Source organism: Pogonomyrmex barbatus, unplaced genomic scaffold (assembly GCF_055798465.1).
Source record: "Pogonomyrmex barbatus isolate J1 unplaced genomic scaffold, ASM5579846v1 scaffold16, whole genome shotgun sequence".
Classification (NCBI taxonomy): Eukaryota; Metazoa; Arthropoda; class Insecta; order Hymenoptera; family Formicidae; genus Pogonomyrmex; species Pogonomyrmex barbatus.
Window position 1 is genome coordinate 7,145,480 of NW_028297112.1, and position 23,937 is coordinate 7,169,416.

A 23,937-nucleotide genomic window follows, 5' to 3' on the forward strand; every position below is an offset into this window, starting at 1 on the left:
TGATGTCAAAACGCGACCAAAGAATTATTTCTTCTCATTACTCCTTATGTTTAAATCATGGCAGAAGATTGAAGAACTTAAAAATGGATATAATACCTATGCGGAATCATTTCACAATGTAAAATTACATCTTGTGAATGCATTGCAATATCACGAAAAGTTAGAAGAGTTGCAAAAAGCATTTGAAACTGCAAAACAATTACTTTAAGAACATTTAGATAATTTGACAAAACAAAATGTGTCTCAAGATGATCCTGATAATCCAATAGGTGTTCAAAATGTTGAAGCTGGTGAAGCAATGCAAGATTTTAAAGATCTTGACAACAAATAGGAAATAAATATATCTGAAATGATTTCTAAACTGAATGTAAATCAAAGAAGGTATTTGATAGAGTCATTAATACCGTTACGTTAGATAAATCGTTACTACGATTATATATTAGTGGAGAAGGAGGTACTGGCAAGAGTTTTCTGATTAAAACAATTAAGTATTGGAAAACAAAATCTTAACAAAGATATTACCATAACAGCACTCACTGATATAGCAGCATTTAATATAGATGGTTTAACAGTTCACAGATTACTGTAGTTACCTGTCGAACATGGTCATACTCCTAAATATAAACAACTATCTGATCAGGTTTGAAAATTATACGAACTGATCTCAAATATGTTATTCTTATAATAATTGATGAAGTATCAATGAGATTGAATTTGATTTTAATGTATATACATTTACGACATCTGAAATATTCGATACTACTAACTGTGATGATGGTTGGTTTGGTCAAAAACATATCCCATTTATTTGGAGATTTGCTTCAATTACCTCCCGTACATGAAGATCCTGTTTTTATTAGATGAAAAAATTCATAAATATCTTGGTTTTTTAAGTGCTACTAATCTATGGACAATTTTATTTGATTATGACGAATTGACGATTAATATGCGTCAACAAGGAGACGGATTTTAGTGTGAATTACTCTCGAGAATTCGCGTTGGTTTATTAACAAAATCTGATTATGATGTGGCGGTCACTGCCTCGCGAACGCACCATCGACACACCGTCGCGCGCAGTCCCGCGCAGCATGGTAGTTCGCGCGCCCGCCACTAGATGGCGAATTGACAAACCACTTTCTCGTGTCTGAAACGCTACAACGGAGCTATATAAGAGCGGCACTCGGCATCGCTCTTCGCCTCAGTCGTCTCGAATCAGTTACTGGTAAGAGCTACACTGAGACGCCCTCCGAGCTCTGGAGGCCAGCCCTGGCCTCATTGCTCATCATACGGCAGTTTTTGGCCTGCTGGAAATCGCCGACCAACATTCGGTCGTACTTCCCGCAGCAGTTAACGCCACGGCCTTCCGGCCTTACGTCTGACGGCCGTGAACGCCGCCAAACCGGCCATACATACCTCTGACGGCCGTGAACGCCGCCACATTTTTCTGGCTTACGTCTGACGGCCGTGAACGCTGCCAAACCGGCCATACCTCTGACGGCCGTGAACGCCGCCATCCTCCCGGCCTTGCCTCTGACGGCCGTGAACGCCGCCATATCCATCTCGCCTCTCTCCTACGGACGTGTTCCGGTCAGCCGTGAACGCCACATCACGTCCAGGAAGGTCTCTCGCGGCCAGCGACGCCGTCCAATCCGCCCGTGTCCGGGCGACCTGCTCCAGGCCGCAGTCTCAGCACGCCGATCTCCATCAACTCGGGGAGCCGCTGCGCAACAGGCGGACCTCCGCCGGCGTATCTCATCTCCAGGGGCCGCCCACGACGACTCGTCATCCCCGGGACGATCGACGCTGCCTACCATTCAGAAGGCACCGGCACCACAACGCTCGCCGCCGCCGACCGCGCCGCTACTTGGGCATACACCTCCCTCGCCGTGCACCGACGAGGAGGGGCGAATCGCTGAACGACGAGCCAGGCGCCCAACCGGTCGCTGCAAGCAACGACTCCTGGACTTGTTCGGGTCGGCTTCCTCTTCCGAGGACAACCTGCCCCGACCACCGACTCCACCCGCAGGGGACGCGTCGAGTCCCTCGGCTTCCTCGAGCGCTGCAGCACCCGAGCGACCACCGACTCTTGGCCGCTCCTTGGAACTCGACGCGCAACAGGATAGGCCGTGGCAACTCTGCGCCATCGAGCTCGGCCACGTGCAGCATCGGCCGCCGCGCCGTGACACTCGCCGCTTCTACACCGAAGCCGCCATGCAGACCGCGGGACTACCACCGGCCCAGGTCAAGCCTCCAACACTCATCCCCCCGGCCGCGCCGAGGAGGAGCCGGGGCTCGTGAGAGGCGCAGGGAGCGGCTACAGGAACTTGCGCGCGCAGAGACATACGCGACCGAGTCACCCACACGTTTCTCTCGCGGGACCCAAACCAAGTCCCGCCTGCCTTTGTAACATTTTCCTTTGCGTTTACAAGAATATAATGGCTTTTAATTAACTCAGCGTTCCTTGATTGTTAGCATGCATGCAATCTTCACATATCCTTCAGTTTGCGCTCCTATTATTCAACGCATAGCGATACTTGGCTGATAAAACCTTCCGCTTTGCTTGGTGCTGACACTCACACCGTTGGTCCGCCACACAGCTGATCGAGGATATTCCCCTCGGACCGAGAACCAGCTTTCACAGCCGATTGCGAGCGATACAGTGCAGCAGGCCACACTCACTCTCGAGACGCGGCACACACACACACACACGCAATCGTCATCCACGCTACCAAGCACAACATCCAGCTACACATCAACAGCCATACACATCACAAATTGGCGACAATAAACTGGTGACCACTAAATGCTACACCCATAATGAGAATTATTCTCGAAAAAAGAAAAATATCTTTTAAAGGTGAATTTTCCGAAGAAAGAGTAAACGAATTGTATGATTTTATTAATAATTTGCCATCTGATACTGTTTGTTTATTGCCTTGTCATATGTGTGACATTCTTAACACTGCAATGTTAAATCGTATTGCTTCAAAAGAAATATTATTAATAGCTGAAGATACAATTGATTGTGTTTCATATATGAAAAAAAAGGATTTCAAAGATATTGACAGATAACAATGATGATAATACTAGAACAGCTGGACTTTCAAAATAAATTATAATTAAAATTGGAGCGAAAGTTATGATAAGACGCAATATTAAAGCTAATTTGGGCCTTGTAAATGGTACAATAGCTACAGTTATTTCATTTATACATAGGATACAACTACTGACTATATAGAAAAGATAAAAAATAGAAAAGATAAATATATAAAAGATAAAAAATATAGAAAAGATAAAACTTCTTTTACCATCTGGTTTGGAGTATTTTGTTGAAAGAGTGAATGTTAAGTTTCAAGTGATGGATAGAGCATATGTTATTAGAAAACAATTTCCATTAGCCTTGAGTTATAGTATCACCATTCATAAAAGCCAGGGATTAAATTTGCAAAACGCTATTATGGATATAGGTAACTCCATATTTAATTACGGTCAGGTTTATGTTGCTTTATCTCGAGTAACATCTCTGGATGGATTGCATTTAATTAATTTTGATTCTTCATCCATATTTGCTAGTGAAGAAGCTATTATAAAATATAATCGGTTAAAACGAATACATAATCCAGAATTAGAAATAATTACTATTTCGAAGGAGCGTCATCATAAAGTTAAAGATGTTTCATGGATATTATTGAAAACAATTACTTCTGTTCAAGAGTCAGATCAAAAAGCTCTTTCAAAGGGTACTAATTGGATTATGTATGGTTTTCAAAATATAGACAAGGTTTCATGTTATGCAAATTGTTGTGCGGGTCGTTTCGGGGATCGATCAAGGAGTCGGCGGGAAAGAGGCGCTCACCACTTTGTTCGATAATCAATAAATTTTATTAGAACTTGATACAGATTGTCCTTTTTAATTCGGACCGCGACAGACGTGACGGCACGGCGGATCTCGACGAGTCTTCTCCTAGTATCGGTCTCCCGTTTTTATCCTGTTCCAGGCGGCCGGTCCTTGCCGTGTCATTAACATGTTCGTCAGCGTTCGCGGTATATTTCTGGGTCGCGCGGCGGCTTTCCGCGTAAGGGCCGCGCAACCTGGTTAGCAGTTGCTTCACGTGGAACGGTTACACAATATTTGCGCGATTAGCACGGTAGTTGGTAATCGCTATCGCTTGATAAAATAATAATTCGTCGGATAAAGTATCGCTTGCCGCAATCCGCTTTGTTAGCGGGCGTGATTGCGTTCTCGGCGCTCGCGACAAAATACAATATTACAATGTTTATTGCATTTATATATTATCAAACAACAATTATTAAATTGCGATAAACTAGATGTATTAAATTTACTTGCACATCGATATGAACATAGAATGAACAATTTGAATATCTATGAAATACGGAAATCTTTAGGAGAGAATTTTTCGATTGCTATAAAACGAGATGCATTCGAATTTCTTACATCTCTGTACAAAATATGATTACATACAAAATCTAGTAAATCATCAAGTTATTGCAACTTGTCGGTGCAATTCATATGGTGATACAAAAGTTACTACTAAAAATAATACTCTTCTTTCCATTTCTATTAACAATATGAAAAAGAAAAGTTTTGATCTTAATCTATTAAAAACTACATTTTCATCACACTGGCGTCAATCGTTTGACAAATCATGTTGTGAAAGAAATGACATATTGTTTAAAAATGAATTGGTTTTAACGAGACATACTTATTATACATTTAATATCATTTTCTTTACAGGATGGTAAATTAGTAAAAATACTACACAAATTTAGCTTGCGTGCAGTACCGACAACTAAATTACTAATAGCTGGATAAGCATATAAAGTTATAACGGCAGGGCCGTTACTTGTAAGGAAAATATATATATATATATACACCTGGCTTATTTGTCCTGCGCTGCCTATCCTTCTTGCACGCACACCGCTCGCACTATTCCACTCGCTTGCCTGTACACCGCACGCGCCGTCTCGCTCACGCTATTGCTCATGGTACCCCACACGATACCGACTCCCCACCGCCGGACCGACACAGTGGGGAACGCCGGCCGGATATATAAGCCCGGCCGGCCGAGACATTGAGACATTGAGATCCCATCCTGCGATCCGACTCCTGACACTGACCTGACCAATATCTACTACCTCTCGGGGCCAAGGTTTCGCTTGGCTCTGCCGGGTTTCATCGGCTTTCTCTACCTTCGGGCTGAGGTTTCACTCAGCTCTGTCGGATTTCGCCGACTCCTGTCACCGCTCCGCGGGCTGAGGTTTCGCTCAGCTCCATCAGGTTTCGTCGGTTTCCGTTGCGAAGGCAGGGCTCGACGTGGCACTCAGCCCTGCCCGCAATATCTAAACGTCCCGCCTGACATTAGCTCGTAAGTGCATGCGAGTAAGGCCGCTAGTTATAAGTCGGTAATTCGACGATCTTTAGTTGTAATCGCGTCGTAGTGATTAAGCCGATCGCACGCCGCACCTGTCTAGCGCTTTGCATCAACCGCTTTGCGTCAACCGCTTTGCGTCTCCGCTTTGCATCTCACCTCCTGCTGCTGCCAACTACATTGCGACATCTCCTGGCCCTGTACGCTGTATCTATCTTTCGCTAAATAAACTATCTTTTTCATGTCAATCTGTGTTCTCATAAGCTTGAGTTTCTTCTCCTCTCGAACCCGGACACCGACGAGCCGATCCGAACGTCGAGCGAGGTGACCGCGTCACAAAGTAATAAATGCTATTTTTCATCATGGAACTTGTATCAAAAAGGATCATTATATGAACATGTGTAGAGAAGGAACATCTAGCACTTGGTTTGAAATTGATGATGCGCAAGTTACAAAAAAGCAATGGCCTAAGGTGCTAAAGATATTTATATATTATTTCTACAAAAAATGGTTACTAAACACGTATATGCAAAATATCATAGTTATATTTAACAAAAAAATTATTTATATAAAGAAAATGTCAATTATATTTATTATATAAAATGTGTCAAGCGTAGGCGCACTTCTCAAACACGAAAAGATGCTTAACACTACAAAATGCTATCACTAAAAAAATTATCTTTTTAAAAAAAGGTAAAAAAAAGATGTCAAGTATAAGAGCTTAAAAAAAAAGAAACTGTTGTACCAAGTTAAAAAATAAGATTTAACTGATAACATCTTTTAACGTGCTTGAAAAAAAAAAGAAACTGTTGTACCAAATTAAAAAATAGAGATTAACTGACAATATTTTCTATTTTAAAGAAATAGAACTTAAATGATACGTATCTCTGTATTCTATATTTTCATTGAAGATTCTTTTTATTCCAAATTCATGTGGTAATAGTTTTAATTCTTTAAAAAAAAATTATATTACGAAATTATTATATCTAACTTAACTCTAGTTGTGATGAAATTGAAAAATAAAATCTAAGTGCTAAGTGTCTTTATTTGTATTCATTGAGGAGTCTTCCTATTCTAATTGAAATGGTACTAGCTTTAATTAAAAAACAAAAAAATTTGTTTCCACATTACCAATTCGACTCAAATGATATCATGTGTATAAAAGATTTGATATAAAAAATGTGGCGCCAAGTTCCATTACCTCAAAAGTTAAATGTACAATTTTACAAAATGTAAATTAATCAATAATTCGTATTCTCATTAAAATCTTCTTAGTCTAAAACTTAAGTGACAGTAGCTGTAATTCTTTTTAAAAAATAATATTGTTACGATCGAGCGATGTTCCGCTCAACGCTAACCTCATATATTTCCAACCTGAAGATCGTTCCTTGTCGACGCGGTCGTCAAGCGAGCGTCAAGCGGTTGTTTTGGCGAGAGAGTCGTCGGCGCGGTGCGAGTGTGAGCTGTGCCGCGGCGAATTATTATTAAACTGTGAAAAGCTCTTGTTATCGCTCCTATGCTTAGTGTTTAATAAAATATGTTTTCTTTTTAACCATCTCTTCCTTTCCTTGCGCGAGAGTGACGCGAGCGAACCCGCCGCGAGTGCGGCATTTTTGGGGGCTCGTCCGGGATATAAAAAACATGGTGGAGCGTCAGGTAGAATTAAAAGGAAAGGAAACAGTGAGGAGGGACAGGAAGGAGCGTCGGAGAGACGGGTTGTCTCGGCTAGAAAGAGAGCTTGTGTGCGTACGAAGGAACCGGAAACGACTCCGAGCTTGGAGATGGTTCTTCGAATGACTATTGAGGAGCTTCGCCTTCTTAGAGAGGAGCGAGCGGAACGGCAACGCGGAGCGGAAGAGGAAGGATCGGTGTGGCAGTCTGAGGAACATGAACCACTTATACCAGGCCAGTCAAATCCAATTTTAAGTCTTGGTCTCGGTTTAAAATTAAAGTCCGATATATATGACGGGAGTGTTCCTTTGCGAAAATTTTCATCTCAATTCGAATTGATCGCTCGGGCAAACAGATGGGGAAATTCGGAGAAAGTGGTTGTATTAGCTTCCTGTTTGAGAGGGAAAGCGCGTTCAGTTTTAAAAGGGGGAACAGAATTGGAAAATTCGCAATATAGCGAATTAATTTCTAGATTAGAGTTACGTTTTGGGGAAAAACTTTCGGCGCAAAATTATTATATGCAGTTTATAAATCGGAAGCAGAAATTTGTGAAGGAATTGGCTGCGCTTGGCTCGAACTTGGAGCATTTGTCTCGTTTAGCCTATCCGGAGTGTTCTCCTGGTATACAGGATAAAATTGCGTGCTCGCAATTTATTGTCGCGTTGGCAGATGGTTTTATTAAGCAGACCCTTCAAATGGAAGGGCATACATCTTTGAGGATCGCTGTGGAAAAAGCCGGTAATAGCGGTAAAAGTTATTAAAGAAAATAGTTTTCTCAAATTTCAGAAGAGAGATCGAAAGATTAAAATTAGTTTTGAGGTCGGACATGAACGGAACTATTTGAACAAAAGGGAAATTTTCACACGTGATTATAAGCAAAATCGTGGGAAATTTAGTAATTTTAATAGTAAATAAAAAGAAACGTCCGATCCTAAAAGAGCCAACGAATGGTGGCAATGCGGAGTAAAGGAACACTTCCGAACGGAGTGCCCTTTATTAGTTAATTCATGGAAAGGAAACTCGGGCTCGCCGAGCTTTGCAGCGGTGTAACGCAAGGCTTGACGCGGAAATGTAATACCGCAGGGGAAAGGAATTTTTCTTTCAGAAATTTAAGTGGAAAGTAAGGAAATTTTTGTTTTCAAGATGATCAAAATTGTGTTTTCAAAATTCGGACTCAGATGTTTCAATTCTTAATAAAAGGTTGGTTAGGCCGGGAAGACAACAGTTTTGGGTAGGAAATAGAAAATTGAGATATCCAACAAGAAGTTCCCACTGATTTTACAACAAATGTAAAAGTTAGGGAGTCGAAAGGGAAGTTTTTCTTAGAATTTCCGATGTATCTGGTGGAAATTGAGAATGAATACATCTTGGGAACAGATTTTCTTGTTAAAGTCGGACAAAATAGGATCTTTAATTCCCTCTTTAGTAATAACGATTTTAGAAAGGAGGGAAACCTATTTTGTTCTCGTATTAGTTTTCCAGAAGAAAAAATTCCTGAATTTTTAAATTTCTTCAATAGGAATTCGGTAGGGTTAGATAATTTGCAAAAGAAAAGTTTTTCTGAATTTCTCGAGGAATTTCAGGATGTCTTTTCGGAAAATTGCTAATAGAGCACTCCATTTCTGTATGAAAATCAAGTCCCATTAAGTAGACTCCTAGACGTATTCCCTTACAGATGCGAGATGAGATGGAGAAAGTTCTTGAAGAGATGAAACAGCAAGGGTGATTGAAGAATCCCACAGTCCTTGGGTTTCACCTGCGGTTATGATGAAGAAGAAGGATGTTGAGGTTTTGTGGATTACAGAAAGCTCAATGCAATCACTGAGAAGGATTGTTACCCATTGCCAAGAATTGATGATCTTCGTGATTGACTGTCAGGAAATTCTTAATTTTCCACGTTAGATTTGAAAAGTGGGTACTGGCAAGTGAAGTTTCATTCAGAAGATGAGGAAAAAACGGCATTCTCAATAGGTAACGGTTTGTGGCAATTCACTGTGATGCCATTTGGATTATGTAATGCCCCGATTTTTGAGAGATTAATGGAAAGGGTTCTTCATCAGATATTAAATAAAATCTGTTTGGTTTATTTAGATAATGTTGTGATTTTCAGTAAAACCTTTAAAGAGATGTTGGCTAATTTACGGGAGGTTTTTCTTCGTCTCAGGACAGCAAATTTAAAAATAAATCCAAAGAAATGTTCTCTGTTTGGAAGAAAAATTAAATATTTAGGACATGAAGTCTCGGAAGAAGGAATCTCTACTGACTCTAAAAAGATAGCTTCCGTTCAGGAATGGCTTGTTCCGCGGAATAAGAAACAAGTTCATAGTTTCTTGAGATTATGCTCCTATTAAAGGAAATTTGTTAAAGGATTTTTGCAAATTGCAAAACCCCTATTTTCCTTGACGGAGAAACAGTGTAGGTTTGTTTGGGATGAACAGAAGGCATTTATAAAACTTAAGCGAAGTTTGATTTCTTCCTCCGTTTTATCCTTTTCAATTGAGACAAAATTCATTTTGGATACTGACGCCTCGAATCATGGCATTGATACTGTTTTATCTCAGATTCAAGAAGGAATGAAGAGAGTAATTGCTTATTTTAGTAAGGTTTTAAGTAAAACTGAAAGAAATTATTGTGTAATTCGAAGAGAGTTGTTAGCAATAAACTCTTTCAAAAGTTTTCATCATTATTTATATGGACGAGAATTCTTAATAAAAACTGATCATGTTTCTCTCCGTTGGTTGATGTCTTTTAGGAAACTGGAAGGTCAGTTGGCCCACTGATTGGAACGTCTTCAGCAATATAATTTTGAAATTTCTCATCGAGCAGGGAAATTGCATGGAAACGCTGATGGATTATCAAGACGCCCTTGTGCGGAAGATGATTGCAATTATTGCGCCAGAGTGGAAAGAAAAGAAGAGGAAAACAAAGGGGATTATTTAAGAAGGATAGTTTTAGAGGGAAGAGAATCGAAGAATTGGCGGTCAACGTTAGAAGATTCTTCGATTGTTGAAATTCTTCGGAATAAGGTAGACGCCCTCTTCGACATGAGATTATTTCCGGGAATGCTTCTTCGAAAATTTATTGATCTCAATGAGATTCTTTGCTTATTAAGGATGGAATTCTTTGTAGGAAATGGGAGTCTCCTGATTTAAAAACTGTTATTCTTCAAATTATTGTTCCTCATAAAATGCAACAGAAAGTGGAAGATAATTCTCTTACAGGGGGACATTTTGAAGAAAATAAAACTCTTGAAAAGATTTGGAAGCGTTTCTTTTGGGCGACTTGCAAGCAAGATGTGGAACATTGGATCAGGACCTGCAAAGTTTGTGTAGCTAAAAAAGGTCCTGCTGGAAAGGGAAAATCTGCTTTTCAGATTTAATAATGTAGATGCTTCCTTTGAGAGGATGTGTTAGGCCCTTTATCGGTTTCTTCTTCCGGGAATAAATATTTATTATATTAGTAGTTACTGATTGTTTTTCAAAATGGGTGAAAGCTTTTCCACTGAAAAATATCAAAGCCTATACGGTAGCGGAAGTCTTTATAAGTCAGAAGTAGGATAACAAAGGGGGGCCGTCGCGCAGCCTTGGGCGCTAACGTCGCGATTAGTCGCGCCGTCGAGACGACTCGCGTTGTTGACAGGATGTTGCGGTTTGTCTGCTTTCCATAACGTCGCGCCGGTCGAGTTCCGCCTCAATGTGAGATTTCGCCTAAAAAGATAATAGAGGCGTGCGTATGTCATCATTATCGAGGGATGGCATATAATCTGTTATTGGAGGTACTCTACAAAAAGAAGAAGCCGATCGAGATTAGCAGGCGACAGGAGTACATGGTGAATTTTTTACGAAAGCGGTTATTACGATGTGTTTAATGATAACGATGACGACGAGATGTTTTTTTTTGCGCTCATCGTAAGTATGGGAGGAAAAGCGGTGTCGTCTCGTCAGCCGCGTACGAAGAGGAGAGAAAAAGAAGAGAGCGCGTTGACAACAATTGGCGACAACTAAGTGTGTGCGCATGTAAGTATGTATTATAATCGTAATATAACTGATTTAATGTGTAATATCAAGGACAACGGTATTGGGAATGTATGAGAGAGATGGAGGTTGTTCGAGGAGGGGGAATTGTCGTGTAAGAGTATTAATGATGAGAGAATATTTTATTATTCTATTGTTATTATTTTATTATTCTATTGTTATTATTTTATTACTCTATTGTTGTATTATTGTATTAGGCATATAAAAACAGGAAAGAGCTATTTGTAGCGGAAAGACGTGCGTTTTGATTATGTAAGATATCACTTCGACGCTGTCTCGGGGGTATATATTTAGTCGTGAGAGGCACTTTTTTTCTCTCATTGTTAGAAACGTATATGGAAACAGTCGCATCTAATGATGGTTCGTCTTCGAGCGAGAGCGACGAATCGTTTTTACGCGCGTTCGATCGTAATTTGACGTATCGCGATTCCGATGACGATCGTTGCGAGTTGCTTATTGAGAGTGACGACAATTTAGAGTGTCACGAGACTATTGCGCCCGGTAATGACAAGGAGTGGATCGTGACGAGAGAAAATGTTCGCTGGAATGTGGCTACGTATCACTTGCGACGGGAGATCAGTACGGAGAGTTCGCGAGAGAAACTGTGGATCGGAACGTTGCTCGCTCTGAGCGATAGAGCGGTAATCTACGAGAGAACAGCGAGAGAGAAAAAAATTCGAAACGTTAAATTCGTCGTTCCTACGGACAATTGGGGTAACACAGTGTGGGAAGTTGCGACATGAAAAAGAGTCGCGATCTTCTCGAACGCGCGGCGGGAGTTGAAGGGGTGTGCGCCTATCGTATTTGGGAACAGGAGTGTATCGAGTGTCTCCAGATCTTGAGAGAAAGATGTGAGAATAGAGTCGATCCTACGGTTACCGGAATGATAAATTCTCTAGTCTCTCGAATAGCGCAGTTGGAGGGTGCGAGATTCGCTTTGAGTCGACGTTTTAGTTACTTGGGTGCAGGATACGACGGTTCGAAGGGATTCGAATGGGTGGATATCGAGACGGCTTTCGCGAATCGTGTACGAACGGGTGCTGTGGTAAACATCGAGTACATTGAACCTCGACGGTTTCTTGAGGACGCGAGGGCTACGGTGCTCGAGCGAGTGCAAGTCGATCTTGATATGCACGCGTGTTTAAAAATCAACACCGTGTTTCACGGGGAGTTTGTCGCGAATGATAAAAGTGCCGTTAAGAGCATTCGTACGAAGAATTGTCAGCTATTCGGTATGTCCGATCTACGAGAATGGTATGACGAGAACGTTATGAATGTTGTTCTGACGTCGCTAGAAGAATTTCAGGAACGTGATAGCGGTTGGGCGTTATTTCGAATATTAAATTTGATGATTAATATAAATAAGTGTAATCTTATGCACGCTGGATGTTGGACGTTACTTCCTCCGAAGATAAAATATAAAAGAGCCGTGATTAATGTACGTTCACACGATAATGCGTGTTTCGCGTGGGCGGTGATGGCCGCTCTATATCCCGTTGATATGCACCCGGATAGATCGTCGTCGTATTCTCACTATTCGTTAGTGCTAAATTTCGATGGTATTGATTTTCCTATGACACTACGAAATATCGCTAGATTCGAACGTCTCAATGATTTGTCTATTAACGTATTTGCTATTCGAGAGAAAACGGAGAGAAACGATATCACGATCGTTCCTTTGTCGCTTACGGAAAACAAAAAATCTACGCACGTGAATTTGCTCTATTTGTCGAACGAACGGTGCGGCGATAATGTCGGTCATTTCGTATGGATAAAGCACTTGTCTCGACTGTTAACGTCGCAAATAAATAAGCATAAGGAAAAAAAATACATATGCGATCGGTAAGCGTAAGAGAGATTATTCTCGTTGTGAGATAAATTTTGTATTAATTATATATTGTATTCTTTTCAGATGTCTACATTATTTTTATTCAAATGAGAAATTGGTCGCGCATAGTATCGAGTGCGGAAAAGCGAACGACTGTGCTGTTATTCTTCCGAGCGAGGACGATAAGTTGCTCTCGTTTCACAATCACGACAGAAAGGAGAGACTACGATTCGTCGTGTATGCAGATCTGGAGTGTGTCCTAGAAAAGGGAAATCAACGATTCAGTGGAAGTCTCGACAATAGATTCGCCTATCAACACCACAAGGCGTTTAGCGTAGGATATTATTTGCATAGCACGTACGACGGAATCGTTTCCGCGTATAGATTTCGCCGAGGCGACGATTGCGTCTCGTGGTTCGTCGAGGAGCTGCGCGCTCTCGCGTGTCGCGTGAAGAAGATTCTGTGCGCTAGTGTACCGATGTCGGAGTTCACGTCGAACGAATGGAACACTTTTCAAAAGGCGACAAATTGTCACGTGTGCGGAAAGAGCTTTGAGTTGTACGATATTCGTGTGCGTGATCACTGTCATCTTACCGGACGATATAGAGGACCCGCGCACGCGAGTTGTAATTTGAATTATCAGAATGCGTTTGTTATTCCTGTTTTTTTCCATAATCTATCCGGTTATGATGCACACTTCATTATTAAGGATATAGCGAACGCTTTTGAGGGTAAAGTCGATTTGTTACCGTTGACTAAGGAAAATTACATCGCGTTTTCGAAAATTGTCAACGATTCGACGCACGGAAAATGGAAGACTTGTGTTAAGCTACGTTTCGTGGATTCGTTTAAGTTTCTTAATACTAGTTTAGAAAATGTAGTTTCGTATCTAGATCGAGAAAAATTGAGGATCTTGCGATTCGAATTTTCTGATTTAATTGCGAAGGATTTCGAGTTGCTCACGCGCAAGGGCATATTTCCTTATGAGTATATTGATAGCGTTGATAAACTGTTAGTAATCGAATTACCGCGGATTGAAGCTTTTTACAGTTCTTTAATTGGTAAAACTGTGAGTGTTAGTGATTATGAACATGCGCGAAGAATATGGGAACGTTTTCACGTGAAAACTCTCGGCGAATACAGCGATCTATATTTGAAAACGGATGTGCTTCTCTTGGCGGATGTCTTTGAAAATTTTCGAGATACTTGTATGGAAAGTTACAATTTGGATCCAGCGCATTATTTCACATTACCAGGATATACGTGGGACGCTATGTTGAAATATACGAACGTTCGATTCGATCTGCTCACTGATATTGATATGGTGATGTTCGTAGAGCGCGGTATACGCGGCGGGTTAAGCCAATGCTCGAATAGATACGCGCGAGTTAATAATCAATATGAATCATCATATGATTCGTCTCAACCGTCGTCGTATCTTATGTATTACGATGTGAACAATCTCTACGGTTGGGCTATGTGCGAACCTTTACCGTATGCGGAATTTCGTTGGGTCGAGAATGTCGAGGGTTTCGATATTATGTCCGTGCCATCTGACTCCGATATTGGTTATATTCTAGAAGTCGATCTCGAATATCCGCGACATCTTCACGACAATCACGCGGATCTTCCGTTTTGCCCGACGCGCGAGAGACCACCGGGAAATCGAAACGAAAAGCTACTCGCCACGCTCTACGACAAGTCGCGTTACGTGACGTATTATCGTAATCTTCAGCAGTGCGTGCGACACGGTTTACGCGTGACAAAGATCTATCGCGCGTTGCAATTCGCGCAGTCTCCTTGGTTGCGCGCGTATATCGAGCTCAATACGGAACGGAGAACTCGCGCGAGCAATGAGTTCGAGAGAAATCTGTATAAGCTGATGAACAACGCGGTTTTCGGTAAAACAATGGAGAACGTACGTAATTACGTAGACGTGAGACTCGTGACGCGATGGAAGATATGGCGCAGAAGCGCTGATCGCGAAACCGAATTTTCATAGTAGGAGCGTTTTCGACGAGAATCTTATGGCTATCGAGTTACGCAAACTCGAGGTTCAATTTAACAAACCAATCTACGTCGGTATGTGTATTCTAGAAATATCTAAGATGCGATTATACGATTTTCATTACGATTATATGATACCGCTTTATCGCTCTAAATGCAAAATTATGTACACGGATACCGATAGTTTGATATATTTTCTGGAATGTCAAAATGTTTATGAGAATATGAAGCGAGATATCGTGAGATTTGATATTAGCGATTATTCCGACAACAACGCGTACAATATACCGCGCGCGAATAAAAAGGTTCTTGGTTTGATGAAAGATGAGAACAACGGAGCGATAATGACGGAGTTTATAGGACTCAGGGCGAAGATGTATGCTCTGAGAGTTTTGGGAAAGAACGATACGAAGAGAATAAAGGGCGTTAGGAGGAATACCGTCGCGAAAACGATAATGTTCGAGGATTTCGCGTGTTGCTTGAACGAATCTTTGCAGCAATCGAGACGTCAGGCGTGCATACGCTCGATGTTGCACGAGGTTTACACCGTGTCCGAATTAAAGCTAGTTTTGAGTCCTTACGACGACAAGCGATACTTAATACCTGGCTCCACTAATACATTACCGTGGGGTCATTATAAGATACCATTATAATAAGTAAACTTTGTACTAATATAGAATAAGTGACACTGTACATTCTTTATTTATTATAATACGGCTGTTTTGTGAATCCAAGAGTTATGTGTATTGTCCATTCCTAACCATTTGACAAAAACTTTATCGTCCTTTCTACGTAATACTTTCTCAACGAGATAGATATCAGGATTGGAAACTCGCAGTAACTCGTGTTCGTAAAACCCTCCGGCTATTGGTTCCTTACGATAGTCTTTTAGCAGATACGTCACAGGATTCGTGTGTTGCACCTTAGCGATTCGAAAAATCTCAGTCGTCCAGTTAGGCGTATATCCTTTTTCGAAAATCGTTTTGAACTTGCTGACGCGTACCGGATCGTTCACCTTGAATTTTGCGGGAGCTGAAATCTTAAAGTGACTGTATACCGTGGAGAGAAGTCTCTTGGCAATGGTTGGAGTTACGTCCGCCGGTCGCATTCCGATCGTTCGATGCGTGCGATTGTTATACTCCGAGATTAAACGCGGTAGAGCATCGAGCCATCTGTACGATCCGTTTAGCGTAAAGAGTTTCCACATGTTGTTCTTGAGCGTGCGATTAAATCGCTCCACAACCGCCGCTTTCATTACCGAGTACGTTGAGTAATGGCGTATATCGTATCTGTCAGTAATCGCTTTTACGGAGGCGTTGTAGAACTCCTTGCCCTTGTCCGTTTGTAGATTTCGCGGATATCGAGCGTCGTCGCGAAATAACTTAGATAACGCCGCGGCTACCTCGCTTCCGCTCTTGCTTTTCAGCGGCACAGCCCACGCGTATTTGCTCAACACATCGATAACCGTCATCACGTAATTGTAGCCTTTGTTTTGTCGCGCGTACGGACGCATCTCAACGACATCGGCCTGCCACAGATCGTCGTAATCGCGCACTATGACTCGACGACGCGGAAAATTTCTTCGCGCTGGCTTGTGAAGCTCTTCGACGAGTCTTCTCTTCTCGATGCTCATCGTTGATTTTTACGAGGAGGCGCGATTCGCGTTGGTTTTATTCGTGCGTATTCGCTCCTGTTCCTCGTTCCAAATGTTAATCGTGTGTTTCATAATATTTGTAATATCCGTTTTTTGGTGTGCTTAGTAATTCGTTTATTGTTTCTCTAGTCACTATTTTATCCACGTTCAACGAGGCCAGCGTCCTGTCCAGGGTCTCTCTCGTTATCGTATTATTCGTCAGCTCTCTCGTGATTCTCGTCAGATCTGTCACGCTACGCGCGAGATTCTCCACGGTCGTCGATATTTTCTCGCGGCTCTTCGACGATGCGTCGAACTCGTTTCGCACGGATTTCTCTAATTTATGCAGTGATTCCTCTAGGATCTGTGTTCGTTTCTCCTGAACGTCGCTGATCGTCTCGACAGTCTTTCGAATCTCGCTCGAGTCTCTAGTTTGCACTTTGTCCTGTTTTTCCTCCATTCGTCCTAATTCACGTTGAAACATGAGCAGATCTTTAAGTCGTTGATTGTTCCGTTTATCGAGTAGTTGTTTCGTTTCTCTTATTCGTTTTATCGAGATCGACGAACAAAGCTTCCCTCCTTTCCTCGATCTGTCGCAGTGATTCCTCTAGATTTCGCGTTCGTTTCTCTTGAGTGTCACGGAGCGTCTCAATGATTCCTCGGATCTCGCTCAGATCTCTCTCTCGCGATTCGTTGTTTTTCGAGCTCCTGTTCCACTGTGTCTCTCGTCTTCTCTATTCGTTTGTCGTGATCAACGAGCGAGGCTTCGCTCTTCTTCTCGAGATGCCGCAGAATGTCCACCTCGGTTTTTACGTCGTAATACTGCAAGAGAATATTTCGAATTCGCTTGTTCATATCTTCTAGCTGTTTTCGTAGTTCATTCGTTAGAACTTTCGATTCCTCGCTCCTTACGCGAAGCGCTTCGTCGACATAACTTTTGGTTGTCGCGTCGGTATCATCGATCGGTGTATCCAAATGGCGTATCTTATGTCTGTTGACGTCATAGTCGTTCGGAATCTTATATCTGTTGACGTCATAGTCGTTCGGATTAAGACAGAGCGCGCTGCGACGCACGTATGCCCGCAGGGATTCGATCGTCGAATGATCGTTAATGCCGCGTTGCTTCTCCAGAGATTTCCCGAATTTATTCACGGACATCATGCTCCCGCGGGTGACGAATCTACCGCGCGTGATAATCTGCTCGTAATCTCGGCGATCTGCATATCGTATTTGAGAAACAATCTGGCTACGCGCGTCATAGATTCCTCCAAGTCACCGATCGATTTAACCGTGCTCTCATTCATCTTCGACAATAAAGTTCGAGTGCTTGTCGAGAATTCGCTCGTCTCGGAGATTTTCGTTTCCGCGTCTCGAAACGCGCTGTCCACGTAACTTTTACTCGCGGCGTCGGTATCGGTTCTAGGTGTAGCTAAATGCCGTATAATTTTGTCTCTAGCGTCGTAGTAATCGTCACTTAGACAGAGAGCGTTATTACGTATATAGCGACGTAAGGAATCGATCGACGGTCGCGAGCGTACCCTGTCACCTTCGCCGAACGACTCCAGCGGTCTTCCGAACTTGTTCACCAACATAACGGGAATACCGGTCGCCACCAGCGCGCGCCACGTTTTACTCGATCGCGTCGATCTCGCGAAGTTCCTCGAGTATCGATAGAATCTCATTGTCATGAGCGTCGTTGCCAGCTCGTCTAGAGGCATCGAGCAATCGAAGACGATCGACTAGTTCGTTGGGATCGTCCCAATGGACGTACTCGATTCCTTTGTTTCTCACCCGCATAGCGGATGGAATAGAGTCGATCTCTTTTTTTCTCGCTTTACTAATACCAGCACCACTTTTATCCTTATCGAGCAATAATGGCGCGATGATATGTTTGTACTTGAAACCTTTGTTTCCTAGAATAGGCATAAGCGCATTGTGGCCACGTCGATGTGCGTTTGTAATTAACAGTATACTCTTGTACGTTTGCTTGTCGTTTTCCGTGTACACAGCGTCGTCGGGAAGTCTCTTGAAGATCAACTCGTACAAGCCCGGGCTACCCGGATATCGCGTGTCGCCCACAATCACGCTGTCATCGGCGGTCACGTCGAATCGCCTATCGCCAAGCATCGAGCCGTCTAAATCGAAGTACACTCCGTAAACGTGATCGATCTCGCTCTGTTTGTCCCCGCTTAGAAGCGCACTCATATATTTGCGACCTAATGGTCCCCATTGTGCATTCGATATTGATTCTTCCGATTCATTTCTAGTCGCGGGACTCACCGTCTCGATCAAGGGCGATCTCGTCGAGAGGCGTCTTCTCGTCGATCTAGACGATGGCTTATCGTCGTCATCGGTTTCGCGTTTTCTCTTAGCACCGACGAACGTGATCGGATCGATTCCCTCGTCTCGCGTAGTATTCTCGGCAATTCGTTTCAACGGCTGAACAATCGGCTTGAGTCGTCTCTCCAGCGCGATCTCCTCTTCTATCTCACCGGTCTTTAACTCTCTGTACTTTTTACGTATAGAGTTCTGAGTCTTCGCGATCTCTCGCGCCATTTTTTCCAACCGCGCGACATTTGTACCAGCCGCAGCGTCAACGTCCATTTTTTCGTAGCACAACTGATCGCTTTACACCACGGCGAAATCGTTAAATCCTCGTCTATATCTACCATTTCTTAACGCGCTGTCTTTATCGATGACTACGAAACCATATTTGCGTTTCCAACACGCGCGACATAAGGCATAAAAATTCTCATACGACATATCCGTGTTCACATGCTCGTTGTAAACGTGCTTTAGGTTAGTGCCATCCTGTTTAAACAGAATTAAAAAATTCGCGTTGTCGCGTATCAAGTGTTTTGGAATTTTAGCATATGTCTGACAAAGATAGAAACAATCGATGCTCGAGTGTCGACCCATGGCAAAATATTCCCTGATCGCGTTCTGCTTGTCACAGGCTACGTCGTCGAACACGAATATCGAATCGGGAAGCGCCTCGCTCGGCGGCACGACGTCGCTATTGTTTGAGAACGCGTGATAACCAATCTCGTCCATCGACTCGAGTAGTTCCGCCAGATATCGATATTTTGGTTGTTGCAGAGATTTCGAGTAGACGTACACATTCTCAAAGCGTGCGCCATGCGGACTTTCGAGCATGCTTATCAACACGTTCGTTTTACCGCAATTGGAGGGGCCGCAAATGATACAACGTATCGTATTCGGCAGTAGAGGACCGTGTCTGCGCGCCCTCCCGATCGCGTCGCCCGAGATTCGTCGAGCCTTACGATCGAGATTGAGCACTCCTATAGCTGGCGATCGTCGAACGAATCGCATTTACTCGCGCTCGCTTCGAGAAGACGCGACCGATAATTTCTCCACTTATACTCGACGGCGATTCGATCGCGCACAGTGATCGGAATGTTTCCTCTATTAACGGACAAACGCGATATTCTCAATCTATCCGCTCAACAGTTGCAACTTATTCCGAAGTTCGTTCTCGTGCGTGATTTCGATAGATACGTGGAGCTACTGTGGGACAAGTTACCCGATTATCTCAGAGCGGATCCCGAGGTACAACGTTGTCGCGTGTGTCTGGAACATTATAATCGTTCGTGGCAACAATCGCATATAGACGGTCCTGCACCTCTTATTAAAAATTGTAACGAATGTTTAGTGGCGTGGGATTACTCAATGCGACGATAAACGCGCTTCCCTTCGAACTACATATTCCCGGGTATCAATTTTGTGGGCCCGGCACCCATCTCGCGAAACGATTGGCGCGCGGCGATCGAGGCGTAAATCCGTTGGATGCGGCGTGCCGCGAGCACGATATCGCCTATTCGCGAAATAAGAAACTCGCCAATCGCCACGACGCCGATCGAGCTCTCGCCGAGAAAGCGCGCGAACGTATAACAGCCGGAGATTCCACCTTCGGCGAGAGAACTGCCGCGACCGCTGTATGGGCTGCTATGAAAACAAAGACGAAGCTAGGCATGGGTTTGAAAAAGAAGAGAAGGAAGACGACAACGAGAAGGAGGATACTTCCAACAGTGAAACGTGGAGGCTTGTTACCCATTTTTCCGATATTAGGCGCGCTCGGTTCTTTAATCGGTGGAGCGGCGGGTGTCGCGAAGGCAGTAAACGCCAGTAAAACTGCACGGCGTCAACTGGAGGAGTTGCAACGTCACAATCGAGCGATGGAGGGTCATGGATTGCATCTAGCGCCTTACAAACGTGGCAGCGGTGTAACGAGAAGAACGAAAAAAAAAATCATGGAAAGAAACGTTAGGATCGCTTAGGTTACCGGTCTCCGGCATCACAACGAACGAACAATTGAACCGTTCGGCGCGTCGTCTACGAGTACCTTTCTTCAGAGGAGTGTTTATGCGTGACGCATTACCATTAAAGGCGCGATGTAACGAGAGTGGCATCGTGAATCTCGACGACTCGATGGGTTCGGGTACTCACTGGGTCGCCTATGCGAAGAGGGGAAACGACGCGATTTACTTCGACAGTTTCGGCAATCTTCGACCGCCGAAGGAACTCGAGAGATATCTCGGCGGCGTAAATATAATGTACAATCGCGGATCGTATCAGACGTACGATCAGAACATTTGCGGTCAGTTGTGTCTGCGATTTCTCTGGAAAATTGGTCGCGATGTCGCTGAGTCTTTCGTTCACCGGTAGGAGTAGCGTTCTCACGGCGTGCTATTTTCCCGCTTTAGATCTGAGCGACGACGATTATGAATTAGGTCTCACGAATTTCGAGACATACAACACTATACCGAATGTCGATTCCACGAATAATAAGTTCTATTACGACGACAAAACGATCGTGATTCCCGAAGGTTCGTACGAATTAAGTGCGATAGACAGATATCTAAATGCCGCTATCTCTAAAAAGCGAAAGATCGACGAAAGCAAAAGGACGAGCGACGATGACGAGAGCGACGACATCGTCTATGACGAGAGCGACGAGGGCGAAAGAGGCGCGCGGTCTCTGATCATTCGAGCCAATGAAAATACTATGAGAAGTGAAATTAAATGCGAGCATCAAATCGATTTCGCGAAACCGAACAATATCGGTTCGCTCCTGGGATTCTCATCGTCGCGCGTGCTACGACCGAACAAATGGCATACGTCCGACAGATCCGTGAATATTATGGGCGTAAATATCATTAGAGTGGAGTGCAATATCACCGCAGGTGCGTACAGCAATAACGAGCCGGTTCACACGATACACGAGTTTTCGCCGAATGTTCCTCCGGGATATAAACTGTCGAACGCTCCAACATCGATCATTTACTTTCCGATCATCGCGCGAAACGTTACCGATATCACGCTTCGAATCGTGGATCAAGACGGGCAACCGATCGATTTTCGTGGAGAAGAGATAACGGCGCGACTTCACGTGCGACGACGAAGACATTAGAGAGAAATGCGCGAGAGCAAAAGATGCTCGTTCTAAATGAGTGGTACTCGAGAGGAAGAGAAGAAGACGCAAACGCTACATCCGCGATTCCATCGCAAAACGACGCGACGAGGAAGGCACACGAGGGAAGAACAAACGAGTTGAACGCCGCGAACGTTGCATTTTTAAGATCTTTAGGTTTCGTCGTGAAAAATCAACATGGCGAGCGACATTTTAAGTATCGGAGGTGCTCCAATCTTTGACGATCGTATCGTGAAAATAGAAACTCACACTTACAATCCATATGCTAACACTACATTCGGATACAGCGACGAGATACGAATACCTATTCAGCAACAGGATCTGTATACGTTGCCATGTGAAAGTTTTCTATACATCGAGGGAAAATTTGCGACGAGAGAGATCGCGAAGGAAGGCACGGCGAAGGAAGGCACATCGAAAGAAGTTATGAGAACAAAGCTAGTCAATAATTGCGTCGCGTTTATGTTCGACGAGATTCGATACGAGCTTAATGGCGTAGAGATCGATAAGAGCAGAAACGTCGGCATAACAACCTTGATGAAAAACTATGCATCGTTGAGCTACGAGAGAGATAGAGTTTTACAGAATACCGGATGGGAAATACCGCCTATAGCGTTAGACGATTTTAACTTTTGTGTGCCTCTCAACATACTCCTTGGTTTCTGCGAGGATTATAAACGCATAGTGATAAACGCGCGACATGAACTCATTCTGATACGCGCTCGCAACGATAACAATTGCGTCGTAGCGTATTCAGATCAGAGACCGAAGATCACCTTGTTAAGAATACAGTGGCGAATGCCACACGTGATACTTAATGACGTTAACAAACTATCGCTTCTGCGAACATTGGACAGTGGACGATATCTGAGCATGGGCTTTCGTTCGTGGGATCTATACGAATTTCCGTTGTTGCAAAGTACGACCAAACATTCCTGGGCGGTAAAAGCGGCAACGCAATTGGAGAAACCGCGATACGTGATATTTGCGCTACAGACCGGAAAAAAAAATGTACCGTCAGAAGACATTTCTAAATTCGACAATTGTAAGCTGACTAATGTAAAACTCTATTTGAATTCCGAGTTCTATCCCTACGATGATATGAATCCAGATTTCGAGCGAAACAAGTTCGCAATATTGTACGATATGTATCTAAAATTTCGAAAGACGTATTACGGATGTAAGACTTGCGAACCATTTATGTCTGTCACTAGATTTCTGCAATATGGTCCGCTAGTGGTCATCGATTGCTCCCACCAGAACGAATCGATCAAGAGCGCCACCGTCGACGTTCGCGTAGAATTCGAATGCAAAGAGAACGTTCCGGTTAACACAACGGCTTATTGTCTCATTCACGATAGAGTTGTAGAGTATAACCCACTGACGAACGTCGTACGTAAACTCACGTAATCGCGGTTTTCCTACGAGAGCGATAACATACCGATCTTCGTCGATCTGCAAGGTTTTACCGTTCGAGAAAAATTTACGGTTAAAGAGGAGGCAATATTAAAAAATGGAAAAGAGCTGACCCATCGAATATTTCGAGAAGCGATGCCTTGGAATCTTCTTACAAAAACAGAAAAATCTAAAGCGTGTTGGATAACCTCCAATCATCACGGCTTGCAGTGGAGCGACGGCGACGTCGCGTACAGACTCTCGAAGAACGTGATTCGAAACAGCGTGTGCGATCAATCACGAGACGCGCCTAAACAAGTGTATGTCAAAGGCTTGGAGAAAAAAAAATGGTTAGAGGAAATTCTCGGCTGCGACGTCATCGCGGATCACGACGTGATCGTCGAGACTATTGACGCGGATTTCGAGGATATAGGGCGCCTAAGCACTTTGGACGACGTTCGAGCATTTCATTGCGAGCGTCACACGAAGCATTGCGCAATGGAGAACGTGTGCAAATTGTACGACTG

General features: G+C 43.4%; 2 protein-coding genes and 1 pseudogene across 2 annotated transcripts; all 3 read left to right on the forward strand.

The window, feature by feature from the left end:
• Positions 1–774: 774 nt before the first annotated feature.
• LOC148937187 (uncharacterized) lies at positions 775–6,308 on the forward strand (annotated as a pseudogene).
• Positions 6,309–11,978: 5,670 nt separating this feature from the next.
• LOC148937188 (uncharacterized) lies at positions 11,979–14,925 on the forward strand. The gene is made up of 2 exons (XM_089074149.1): positions 11,979–12,937; positions 13,053–14,925. The coding sequence occupies exons 1-2, from the start codon at positions 11,979–11,981 to the stop codon at positions 14,923–14,925; spliced, it is 2,832 nt and encodes a 943-aa protein (XP_088930275.1).
• A 7,267-nt stretch (positions 14,926–22,192) lies between these two features.
• On the forward strand, positions 22,193–23,425 carry LOC148937189 (uncharacterized). The gene has a single exon (XM_089074150.1). The coding sequence runs from the start codon at positions 22,193–22,195 to the stop codon at positions 23,423–23,425; it is 1,233 nt and encodes a 410-aa protein (XP_088930276.1).
• The last annotated feature ends 512 nt before the right edge of the window (positions 23,426–23,937 follow it).